Source organism: Entelurus aequoreus, linkage group LG24, assembly GCF_033978785.1.
Source record: "Entelurus aequoreus isolate RoL-2023_Sb linkage group LG24, RoL_Eaeq_v1.1, whole genome shotgun sequence".
Lineage (NCBI taxonomy): Eukaryota > Metazoa > Chordata > Actinopteri > Syngnathiformes > Syngnathidae > Entelurus > Entelurus aequoreus.
Window position 1 is genome coordinate 1785424 of NC_084754.1, and position 13154 is coordinate 1798577.

The window sequence follows — 13154 nt, forward strand, 5'->3', positions numbered from 1 at the left end:
GTTTGGACAGTAATGTGCTTAGACTAGGGCTGCAACTAACGATTAATTTGATAATCGATTAATCTGTCGATTATTACTTCGATTAATCGATTAGTAATCGGATAAAGGAGACAAACTACATTTCTATCCTATCCAGTATTTTATTGGAAAAAAAACCAGCATACTGGCACCATACTTATTTTGATTATTGTTTCTCAGCTGTTTGTAAATGTTGCAGTTTGTAAATAAGGGTTTATTTAAAAAAACAACAAAAAAAACTCTGCGCATGCGCATAGCATAGATCCAACGAATCGATGACTAAATTAATCGGCAACTATTTTAATAATCGATTTTAATCGCTTTAATCGATTAGTTGTTGCAGCCCTAGTTTAGACAAGTGTAAATTGGGGTATGTTATTTTTTTTAATGAGGAAAAACAGTCTCTTGTTTTTATGATATCATTTAAGTTAGCTCGCAAGCTAACGCTAGTCAATCCATATTTTTATTCATGTGTGGTTATCAATCACAGTTTTTCAATCATTTAAATTGAATACGCTAATACAATAATTTCCCAGCAGTTATCATTACTAATGTTTATGTGCACGTAATACAAACTGCCACAAAGAGTGACCGCTTTGCCCTTTTGCAGCCCGTAACAACACATGCACACTGCGATTTATTGAGTCTGGCAAACTTATGGAGTTCATCTTTACATCGGTTAATTTGTGTCTTCATTACAAAAGCTTTTTTTTTTTTTTTTTTTTTTTACACTGAAGTTATGTAACTGAATTTTTGCGTTTGAATTTCGTGACGCAAAAATAGAAGCACTACGTATATTTAGCGCATTTAGATCCGGAACGGCCACGCCATCCGTACCGAGGGCTGTGAAAACGGACATATTGACTTCAATAAAAACAGGAAGAGTCTGCCGGCATGAGAGTTACGCAACGTAGCCGTGACACGTCCTGTAAAAAACGGGGGTTACTCACACTTGAAATGTTACACATCTCTATTACCAGGAAATTGGATATTACAGGAGAGCCCAACTTTGAAGTTGTGGATGGAAAACACAATGTACATTTATAAAATGGAGAAGATAACGGCTTTTATTATTTATAAATTGGAGAAATTTACTTCATACTGGGAAAACTGGGTCAATTATGTCACGCCCCATAAGCCTGATTTTATTTTCTCGAATTAGTGATTGTACTTTTAAAAAAAAGATTACTCCCTATTAGGGGTGTAACGGTACACAAAAATTTCGGTTCGGTACGTACCTCGGTTTAGAGGTCACGGTTCGGTTCATTTTCGGTACAGTAAGAAAACAACAAAATATACATCTTTAGGTTATTTATTTACCTAATTTGCAAAATCTTCAACCAAAAATATTTTTCTAATTTGAATATTTGATGTGAAGTAATGGGAACCTTGGATAGGTCAATAATTCATAATAACATTTATTTTAATTCAATATTATGTTTTGAGCAATGACAGTTTGAAAGAAAGAAAAACAGCTTTGTTTTATTAGTCAACATTGCAACTTTTTCTAAATTACATTTAACCTTTTTTATTTCACTTTTGTTATGTTTTTGTTTATTTTAATAGTATTTTTAGAATGTGCCGTGGGCCTTTAAAACATTAGCTGTGGGCCGCAAATGGCCTCCGGGGCACACTTTTGACACCCCTGCTATAGATAATAAAAAATAAAATGTGATAAATCTATGGATAAAAAGCAGAGCCTGGCGACGCATGCGCGTTTATCATAACTCTCTCTCTCTCTCTGTCTCTGCCCCTCCCTCACCAATGCTGCTGCACGCACAATTTGTTTTGTTTTTAACCCCTTCTTAACCCTGAACGTACATTGAAAATACACGCAACCCTAACTCAAAATGCCGGACATTTGAGGCATTTAAGAAACTCCGCCCTGACAGCTCCGCAAAAGAGGACATGTCCGGTGAAAAGAAGACGTATGGTCAGTCTATCCTAGCCCGTTAGCTGCTAGCCTGCCGTGTGTTGTGCCTCGGTGTGCATTGTTTACACAACAGCGTTACGCTACTTAATATGTCCGTGTGGAAACTCGTTCGGTACACCTCCGAACCGAACCGGAACCCCCTTACCGAAACGGTTCGATACAAATACACTCTACCGTTACACCCCTACTCCCTATATGTCTTTTTTTCTATTTATTTATTTACTATCTGTTTATATTATTGTCTTCATTGTTGCTGTTATTATTATTATTATTTATTTTACTTATTTGTTAATATTATTATTACTTTGGTTTGGTTTTACCATGAATTGATTAACGTGGACTTAAACAAGTTGAAAAACTTATTGGGGTGTTACCATTTAGTGGTCAATTGTACGGAATATGTACTGTACTGTGCAGTCTACTCATAAAAGTTTCAATCAATCAATCAATGTTTTGTTTAGTTTTTTCTTGCAGTTTTTCTCTTTTTTGGGGAGTGGGGGTTGGTGGCATCATTGGGATATAAACAAAACAAATATTTTGACATATATGGCAGACATATATGCAAATATGATGTAATGAATAGGAATGTCTGAAGCCGGATGTCAATAAATATTAAATACATAAAAAATGTATGTTACATATCACTATGTAATAATACAGGAAACAATACACCAGGTAAAAGTGCAATGCCTGTAAAATATAGAGACTAAAGAAAGTAACACTGCTATATTTGCCACCCAGATCATCAGCCCACCTAAAAGCCCGCAGCTTCACATTAGTCAAAAACCAACATCCTGTGACTTTTCACTTGTTAAGCTATGAAACCGTTTCACTTCAGGAAGCGGGAGGCTCACACTCACAGCTGTGAAATGGGGAAGCACAAACGGCATTTTAAATCAAACTTATAAAAAAAAAGTGTCTCACCTGATCCCTCTGGAAGTAGATGAGAACTCCAGCAGTAACTTGGGCAATGAGGATGAGCAGGAGGCAGGTGAAATACTGTTAGAATAAACGAGAAATTAAGTTTACAGAAAAATACATTTTGCAGAGTGGTTTCACACACTTGAGAGAACGAATTACAACCAAACTGACCCTGTCAAACATGTTCACGTTTCATTTTTAATTGCAGAACCGCGTCTTAAACCGTATCTCTGAGGTCTTGTGGTATGTGTGTGTGTTTGCTGGGAGCTCTAGTGGCAGCTGGTCACTGTCACTGACTGGCTGGAGAAAAGTAGGTCAAAGCAGCACTTCAATGACCCCCCCACCCAACATGAGAGGCCACTTACACACCCTTGTACACCAACATCTTACTGTACCTCCTTCTGTCACTCCCTCCCACCCCCCTACATGTTGCCCACACATAAGCAGATAGGTAATTGGCTACAGTGTCAGCAAGAACTTCTGTTCTTAACCAGGCATGTAGAAATCAAACAGGCATCTTACATCAAATGCGTGGCTTAAAATAATACAAGCGAGAGAATATTATGTGATCAGAGGGGGATTTTATGTTTCTATCACTCTGAACATTTAGGAAAAGCTGGGGAATTAGGATGAGTTAGATTGTGCATGACTTGCTCAAGACGTCGTGTACTTTTTGACTCTGCAACCACACCATTTCCCCGTTCCCAAAGTCTATCCTAACTGTGGATGCTCACGTCGACCACTTCAATCTTACCAACACACCAGCATTGAGCTTTGTCATGGAATAAAAACGTTAAATTGTCGTGAGGTTATGACTAAGATGTTTGAGGTAGGCTTATGCCAGCTTCTTGTAAATGGGAACGATTTGGTGGTTTGGATGAGACAGCAAGACAGAGATTACTGTAAGAACTGCTACTTTTGGGAGCATGCATTTTCTTTTTCGGTCTCATATGTATTTTGTGAATTGTGGTCCCTGTCAGAGTTCTTCACTAAATGTTACATTTTCAGGTAAGTCTTTCTATTTATTTTTAACCACTTGACAACCAAAGCAGTTGGGTTGCGAGGTCAAGTATGTAGTAAATGTTTTTTTTTAGTGTCATTGATAAACCCAGCAGGCACAAGACATTAAAACCATGTTGAGAACTTGTTGAATTTGTCATGATCCGTTGTCCGAATCATGTTTTGTTTAGGTAAAGACTCCCTTCGTTCTGTTTTAGCACCCCTGGGTTTGTGTTTTCTTGGTTGCTGATTATTTTCCCCTGCCTCTGATTAGTATTCGGGACGCTCACCTGCTCCCGGGCACTAATCAGAGAGCCATTTATTCCTTCACGCAACAGTTGCGTTCAGTGTTTGTTGTTTCTTCTTTTCTATGCTAAGCTTTTCCATTCGCTTTGCCATAGCAATCAGCACGCTTTTCTGTTTATTTGTATTTTCCTGCATTTTTGTATTCTGGATTCTGATTTATGAAGAATAAATCATTCTCCTACCTGCACGCTACCTCTGGAGTTCCGTCTGCATCTTGGGGAAACGATGCGTGCATCACCATGCGACCCCGCCGTAACAGAATTAGGTCCTGACGTTGACCAACTCAAACATAACGTTGGAACAACATGCTTTTTGGCAACGTTTAATCAATGTTGGGTTCTGACATTCAATCAATCAATGTTTATTTATATAGCCCTAAATCACAAGTGTCTCAAAGGACATTGATTTGACCATTCATTTTTGGTCATTTGCCAACACGAATACAACTTTGAAACAACATGCTTTTTGACTACATTTATTCAAGGTCAGGTTGTGATATTGATTTGACTATTGAACTTTGTGAAATTCCCAACCAACAGCGTGGATCCAACATTCTCAATTTACAAATACAACTATTTTTTAATGTGGTTTCATCGACAGTTTTCAATGCAGGGATTCCCACACATTCATTTATTTGTGGCGGCCCGACACGAAAGAATTACGTCCGCCACAAATTTAAAAAAAATAAAAAATAAAAATAAAAAATATATACATATATATATATTTTTTTTGTCCTCTCCAGCTTCTCAGGCAAATCATATAGTTGATGTAGATGCCCATATCGGCTGTTCAGATTTACTTTACAAAAGAGAAGTGTAGGATACTTCTCTTGTTGCCTTATTTGTATTTGACTTTATTAAATGTATTTATATTAGAAACACAACATGTGTATATAACAAAGGGTGCAAAGTCTGCAGGCAGTAGGAAACACATGGTTAAGTGTAGGGAGTAAAACTGATGGCAGTCTAAAGTTCAAGATTTTTGGAGCTCTTTGTTCAGTGGATCAGATGTTTGATGAAGCTCTGTGTCTATCTACCACCACTACTGTTTTCTGTTTATTTGTTACTGACTGTGGCAGGACACCTCTGCCTCTGTTTCACTTTATGTTGCTGGTAAATAATATGCTTGTAGTAGTAGGCTAAAGTTAAATTATTTAGTATGCACTAATTAAAGGGGCAGAGCTTTGAGACATTTTAGCTTTTATATTTTATAAGATATATTTTTTGTAAGAACCACAATTAATAAATATATTTCAGTGAATAACTTATTGTTCAAATCTGTATATAAATATGTACATAAAGTGTTGTAATTATATTGTAAAATGGATGGATGGATGGACGTTTAAAACAAAACTGTTATTATTAATTAGTAAGTATACATTTTTTGAGCCTTTTTAGAGAAAATCAAATCATTGTAGTAAATTATGCAAATTACTCGATGATGTCATGGTGACCACGCCCATAGCCACGCCCCCACCGCCACAGGTTTCTTGGCAGTTTATGGGAAACACTGCAATGACATGTCTGTATAGTCAACATTCATATCATATCAATGTATTGTGCCTGCTGGGAAGCATCCAACAAATCTTCCTCCATTCTAAGGGTTATGTTTCAACAACCATAATGCAGACCATGGCAGATGAGGTACTATCACCACCTGCAGTCCATTTAACATCCTTATTAATATTACTATTATTATCATTACTACCAACAGCTACAGTCAGAGTAAATTCCATTGCTCACCAAACCAAGGAGACAACGTATTTCATAGATGGCTCCAATGCAGCCAAAGAAGCCCATGGCCATGGTCAAGGAACCCACTCCAATGAGGATATAGGACGCCACTTTCACTGTGTCTGATGATTCCTCTGTAGAAAGGGAAGAAAGTGATACAAATAAACAGAACCATTTTTTAAAGACTATCATTCAAGACCTGAATTGCACTATTTTTGCAAGATAAGCGTTCATTCTACAATATTTGTTCTTTTTTTTTTATAACCACAGCTTAAGCGGGGTATCTATTTGTTCAGATGCAAAAAAAATATGATACAGTTGGATACCTCGAGCCAAAAATACTTCACAGAGCCAAGATCAACTTTTTTTCCCTAACATTATCAGCAAACAAAGACAAGCACTGGTAAATGTGTGCTGAGATTGATTGTTTTCTAAGAAATGGTAAAACTGAAATGCAAGATTGGACGACTGCAGAGGAGATACATTGGAGCCAATACGTGGCCATGTGTTATCTGGGTTTAATAAAAAACTAGAAACCGAGCACTGTGGAATATTTCCAGCTCCCAAGATTCCAGGGTGGAAAAAAACCGTCCAGAATCAGATAATTCACTCCACATCACCGACAAGAGGCTGGCAGCTGCAGAAGCTCATCCACGGCTGCACTTTGTTGCTTCTTGGCATTTGACTGCAGATGTAGTTCAATTTAAATGGGGTTGTTCATGCTTGTATGTGAGCCTCACACAATGAATCATCAGTCATACACTTAATTAATTCCGGAGTGGCTTTAGAATCCAACCATCCCTTAGGAAATGACTATTTGGTCTATATTAATTAAATCAACAGCCAAGCAAACTCAAACATCCAATAAATATACAAACCACTTATAAGAATGAAAATTGCTATGTAAATGCCAATAAATACTTCAATTTAGAGTTATTTTATGCAAAAATGGTACAATTATAAGCAAACTTAATACACTTCTCAAAGTGAAAATAGTACATTGCACTACATATCAATATAATGTGGCTGTTTGTTCTGAACTATGTCGTATTCTCAACTGAAATCCCTATTCTGAATTTCTGGGTAGCTTGTTGACAGCTAGTAAAAAATAATATTAAATAAATAAATATTTACTACATAGTTTGAGATCTGACTGATATTTTTAAAACAGTTCATAGGCCTTTTCCTCGATTATTGGTATACTGTACAGTGTCCACTAAACAGAAATATCAAATTGTGTGGTCTTTTTCACATTTTTAAGCATCAAGTTGCCTTGTTCCTCCTGATTGGGGAAACAACTACAAATGTGCGCTTCATTCACTAACTGTGTTACAATAAAGATCAATTAGAATAATACATAATGTTGGATATAGAGAACATACAAACCATTTATTTATTAAATCACAATTATTGAAATTCAACGATTTGGTGCATTTGCAAACAGCAAAAATGCTGTACAAAACAAACTATAACCTGCTAGCCAAGAATGTACAACAATTCTTCTCAACAAAAGAGAAATATAACCTTAGAGGAAAATCTAATTTAAAACATTTGTATGCTCGTACAACAATTAAAAACCTTTATCATATCAGTATGTGGAATTAAAATATGGAACGGATTAAGCAAAGAAATCAAACAAAGCAGCAATATGATTCGGTTTAAGAGACTGTTCAAACTACAAGTGTTCACAAAGTACACAGAACAAGAATTATGATAAACATCTTGAACCCTTTGGTTTTTTTTATTAAGATAAAGATAATTTATGTATTTAATATGTGTTTGCTTACTATGGTATATTATTTGTTTATTATTTATTTGTTCACTGTTCTGTTACAGAGAACAAGGACATGGGATAAAATTGCTATGGTATGAAAAGGGGTGGGATTAAATAAGCTCTGCTTCTTCGTACTCCTTTTCGGACGTGCTGTAACGAAACCACTGGAATTGTGTGATGCATTACATTGTATCGTATGCATGTTCCAAATAAACTGCAGTGTTTCCCACACATTCATTTATTTGTGGTGGCCCGCCACGAAAGAATTACGTCCGCCACAAATAAATAAAAAATAATATTTTTTTTTTTTTTTGTCCTGTCCAGCTTCTCAGGCAAATCATATAGTTGATGTAGATGTCCATATAGGCTGTTCACATTTACTTTACAAAAGAAGTGTAGGATACTTCTCTTGTTGCCTTATTTGTATTTGACCACTACTGTTTTCTGTTTATTTGTTACTGACTGTGGCAGGACACCTCTGCCTCTGTTTCACTTTATGTTGCTGGTAAATAATATGCTTGTAGTAGTAGGCTAAAGTTAAATTATTTAGTATGCACTAATTAAAGGGGCAGAGCTTTAAGAGACATTTTAGCTTTTATATTTTATAAGATATATTTTTTGTAAGAACCACAATTAATAAATATATTTCAGTGAATAACTTATTGTTGAAATCTGTATATAAATATGTACATAAAGTGTTGTAATTATATTGTAAAATGGATGGATGGACGTTTAAAACAAAACTGTTATTATTAATTAGTAAGTATACATTTTTTGAGCCTTTTTAGAGAAAATCATATCATTGTAGTAAATTATGCAAATTACTCGATGATGTCATGGTGACCAAGCCCATAGCCATGCCCCCACCGCCACAGGTATCTTGGCAGTTTATGGGAAACACTGAACTGAAACTGAACTGAACTGATTTTCTTCCAAATGTGCTCTGAAATGCACTTTTCACATATAGGTTTACAAAATCGACACTGGCAAAATACAAAAATATGCGTGAGCTTGGTTTGAGTTGGATGTGTGTTGCGACTTAATGGCCATGGGAAAACAGTCTCCGGTTGAGACCAGTTGAGAACCCCTGCAGTTGAGAACCCGTTTCAGCCTTATGTTTTTCATTGCTCTCAAGAGCAGCAGATTCCCACATGTTGCCTTCAAACAATTACTACCAGAAACTTTCTGGAGAATGTCCGTCCTCGTGAATGTGGCAATACTCTGCTCAATAGCACCAATATGACAGGAGGGCAACACCTTTGCTGGACATGTTGTTGTGTCCTATATTCTCCAGATAAAAGCCCTGTGAAGTTGCAGTCTTTTTTCCTCTTTTTCAGGTGAATCTGATTTGTAGTTTTAATGTTCACAGACTTCCGTCTGCAGATCTATCCTCCTATGTGTAAAAACAAACACAGTACTGTATAAACTGCCACGGTCTGCATTTGTTGGCTTCAGTACTGGCTTACTTCCAAGCAAATTTCTGCTAGCATGATTTAAGTGGTTTTCATGAAACTTGGGACATGTGGTATGGTGAATAAGCTGAGGAAACCTGCGCGTGTGGGGGCCGGGGGGGCTGATTGGTATTGCAGATCCTGTTGTAAACGACCAGGGTCCTCATGTATGCAGCAAAAATAATGGTTACCCTTATATTACGCACACTTGCAAATGATTACAAAGCAGAATTTCTAAATTTAAGTTCATGTTCAGGACTTGGGAAGTATATTTTTGTGCACTCACAATGATAATTTGTGTGATCCCAAGTCTGTTTGCGGGAAGAGAAGATATTTTTGACTTGAAGAAGGTCTGACACCAACATATTCTGAGTGGCCTTTGCCTGTAGTCACTGGAATGGTCATGCATGCCTCTATTAATATAACCCATAATGAATGAAAACTGAAAATAAGGCTCTTTTCCACCACAGGAACTTTCCCAATTATCCAAGTCACTAAAGTGTCGCCTGGGTATCCACCAAAAACTACCAGGGTAGATTTAGTTCTTAAATAACTTTTTTTAGTTTCTGCTACTGTGGTGGGATTTTTGGAAGGTTCCTGGAACCTTAACGGGGGCGGGCTATGCTGGCGAACTGATTGGTTGAACACAGTTGGGGATGTTCCTAAAACTTATTTTTGGAACTCAACGACTGCCGTTACAGTACGCAGGTGTTTGCTTCTTATTTCTTGTGCATTTCTTGACAACGGATTGAAAGAAGAACACAGGAACTTTCGACTTGCACAAACTTTTGTAGAGCATTGATGTGCTGAAGAACACTGATCAGTAGAGGTGGTAATATTTGGGCACCTCACAATTAGATTACGTTTAGGATTCAAGAGCTACAATTCGATTAAAAAACGATTATTGATGCATCTTTAATTTATGTATATTGATGCAGTTTTACATTTCTTTTTGTTTCACTAAATAGGCGTTTATCACTTGCAACTTTTAAAAACAGTGCAATTTTAATAGGAAACAGTTAAATTAATTCCCATCACGTTTATTAAATGAATTAAAATTTGTGAAAAACTGGAACATAAGTGCCCTAAAATAAAGGAGCTGGTCGGATCTCTCGGTGAGGTGGCTTGTTGTGCACTCAGCCACATTTCAGAACATTCTGCATTACTTTATTACAATAAAAAAATGTATTATCGATTTTTGACATTACTAATAGACTTTATAATCGTCCGTTTCCGGATTGCGATGCATCTAAAAATCTATTATTTCCCCGACCTTTCCTGTTAAGTGGAACTATCTAGCAGTGTTTTTACTCAGCCGTAGTCTTTAAACTATATGCAGTTTAATGCTGTTTATTATTATTTTACTAACTTTATTTCAAAAAGTGACGCTACGAGAAGTGGACAAACTCATTTAAACACATTCACAGAGGAATATAAAGTATTCAGTCGGACTCGAAGCGCCGACTATTGCTACTTACTACGCTGAGAATTGTGTGGGAAAAAATCGATTCGAATTCAATTCGCGATTCTCACGTTGTGCGATTCAGTATCGATTCTCATTTCTCAAAAATCAATTTAAAAAAAAATAAAATAATATTTTTGTTTTGTTTTTTGTTTTAAATTAATCAATCCAACAAAACAATACACAGCAATACCATAACAATGCAATCCAATTCCAAAACCAAACCCGACCCAGAAACACTCAGAAGTGCAATAAACAGAGCAATTGAGAGGAGACACAAACACCACACACAACAAACCAAAAGTAGTGAAACAAAAATGAATATTATCAACAACAGTATCAATATTAGTTACAATTTCAACATAGCAGTGATTAAAAATCCCTCATTGACATTATCATTAGACATTTATAAAAAATAAATCCAATTAAAAAATTAAAATGAACAATAGTGTCACAGTGGCTTACACTTGCATCACATCTCATAAACTTGACAACACACTGTGTCCAATATTTTCACAAAGGTAAATTAAATCATGTTTTTGGTTCATTTAATAGTTGAAACAAATTTACATTATTGCAATCACTTGATAAAACGTTGTCCTTTACAATTATAAAAGCTTGTTACAAAAATCTACTACTCTGCTTGCATGTCAGCAGACTGGGGTAGATCCTGCTGAAATCTATGTATTCCATGAATAGACAATCCTTTTGAATCGTAAAAATATCGTTTTTGAATCGAGAATCCAGTGAATCGAAAAAAAACACCCAAAGATTCGCAGCCCTAATATATATATATATATATATATATATATATATATATATATATATATATACACACACACACACACACACACACACGCACACACACATTAAATAAATAAATATATATATATATATATATATATATATATATATATATATATATATATATATATATATATATATATATATATATATATATATATATATATATATACATATATATAATTATAAAGCTGAGATAGGCTCCAGCACCCCCTGTGATCCCGTAAGGCAGTGGTCCCCCAACCTTTTTGTAACTGTATGGTATTTTTTTTTTTTTAAATTTGTTATAAAAAAATACAATCATATGTGCTTATGGACTGTATCCCTGCAGACTGTATTGATCTATATGTAGGAACCAGAAATATTAATAACAGAGAGAAACAACCCCTTTTGTGTGAATGAGTGTAAATGGGGGAGGGAGGTTTTTTGGGTTGATGCACTAATTGTAAGTGTATATTTTGTTTTTTATGTTGATTTAATACAAAAAAACCACAAAATTTTTTATTTTTTTATTTCTTGTACCAATCGATCCGCGGCCCGGTGGTTGGGGACCAATGCCGTAAGGGACAAGCGGTAGAAAATGGATGGATGAATGGATATAATTATAAATGTATATATATAAAAAAAAAATTGACTAGTATAGAAGGGACAAGCGGTAGAAAATGGATGGATGGATGGATATAATTATAAATGTATATATAAAAAAAATTGACTAGTATAGAAGGGACAAGCGGTACATAATGGATGGATGGATGGATATAATTATAAATGTATATATAAAAAAAAATTGACTAGTATAGAAGGGACAAGCGGTAGAAAATGGATGGATGGATACTATTATCGGCATAGACACCGCCAATTTATGGATCTCTCCAATCATTCAATCCATATCTTGTGTGTCATGTAGAGACTGCCACTATACTGAGTCTGACACACAAACTGTTGTTATATATCGATCGTCTCTCTAGACTCATAATTATTTTACTTATTAATTTCCAGTTAAAAACCGCTTACTTTCTTCTGTAACGAGCTTCCACCTACACTTCTTAAAGTTTACTTAGCACATATTTCTTGGAGTTGTTTAAAGCTAGCTTGGTTTATTAGCATGCCTGCTCCTGGTTTGCTTCTGGTGTGTAATATGTTTAGCATCTTCCTCCAGAGACTTCATTGTGATGCTGTTATTGCTGTAATGCAGGGGATTATTATTACTTTAGGGCAGTGCTCCTCAATTATTTTCTGTTACTCCCCCCCTTGGAAGAATACAATATTTGTGATCGGCATTAAAAGGCATTGATCGACCACATACTTAAAAAAATAAAATGGCCGATGGTGATCGATCTCCACATCCCTAGTGCAGACTTTCGACGGGATGACACATATTAGACTGACCTTAACAGCCTGAAGCCCTAAGTGTTGATAAACACTCAGCTCTTTAGTAACCTTTGTGAGATGAAAATAACACTCTTTAGAGTGTATCTAAATTTCGTTTTTTGTTGTTGAAGGATTCTTGACTGTTGGGAGATATGTAGGGCCTTAGTAGCCTGTAGTACCGTATTTTTCGGACTACAAGGCGCACTTAAAATCCTTTCATTTTCTCAAAAATCGACAGTGCGCTTTATAACCCGGTGCGCCGAATGTACGGCATAATTCTGGTTGTGCTTAGTAAGATACACTAGTGAGATACACAAGTAAGATACACAACAAGATACACTAGTAAGATACACAACAAGATACACTAGTAAGATACACTAGT

The 13154-nt window shown here is 35.8% G+C and overlaps 1 protein-coding gene across 1 annotated transcript in view; it reads right to left on the reverse strand.

Annotated features, from left to right (window-relative positions):
• Positions 1-13154, reverse strand: part of cd82b (CD82 molecule b) — a 72058-nt gene that overhangs the window by 19152 nt on the left and 39752 nt on the right. The window contains exons 4-5 of the mRNA XM_062035250.1: positions 5920-6044; positions 2876-2950 (exon numbers count right to left, since the gene is read on the reverse strand). Coding sequence (XP_061891234.1) covers positions 2876-2950; positions 5920-6044 — 200 coding nt within the window. The remainder of the gene's footprint in view (positions 1-2875; positions 2951-5919; positions 6045-13154) is intronic.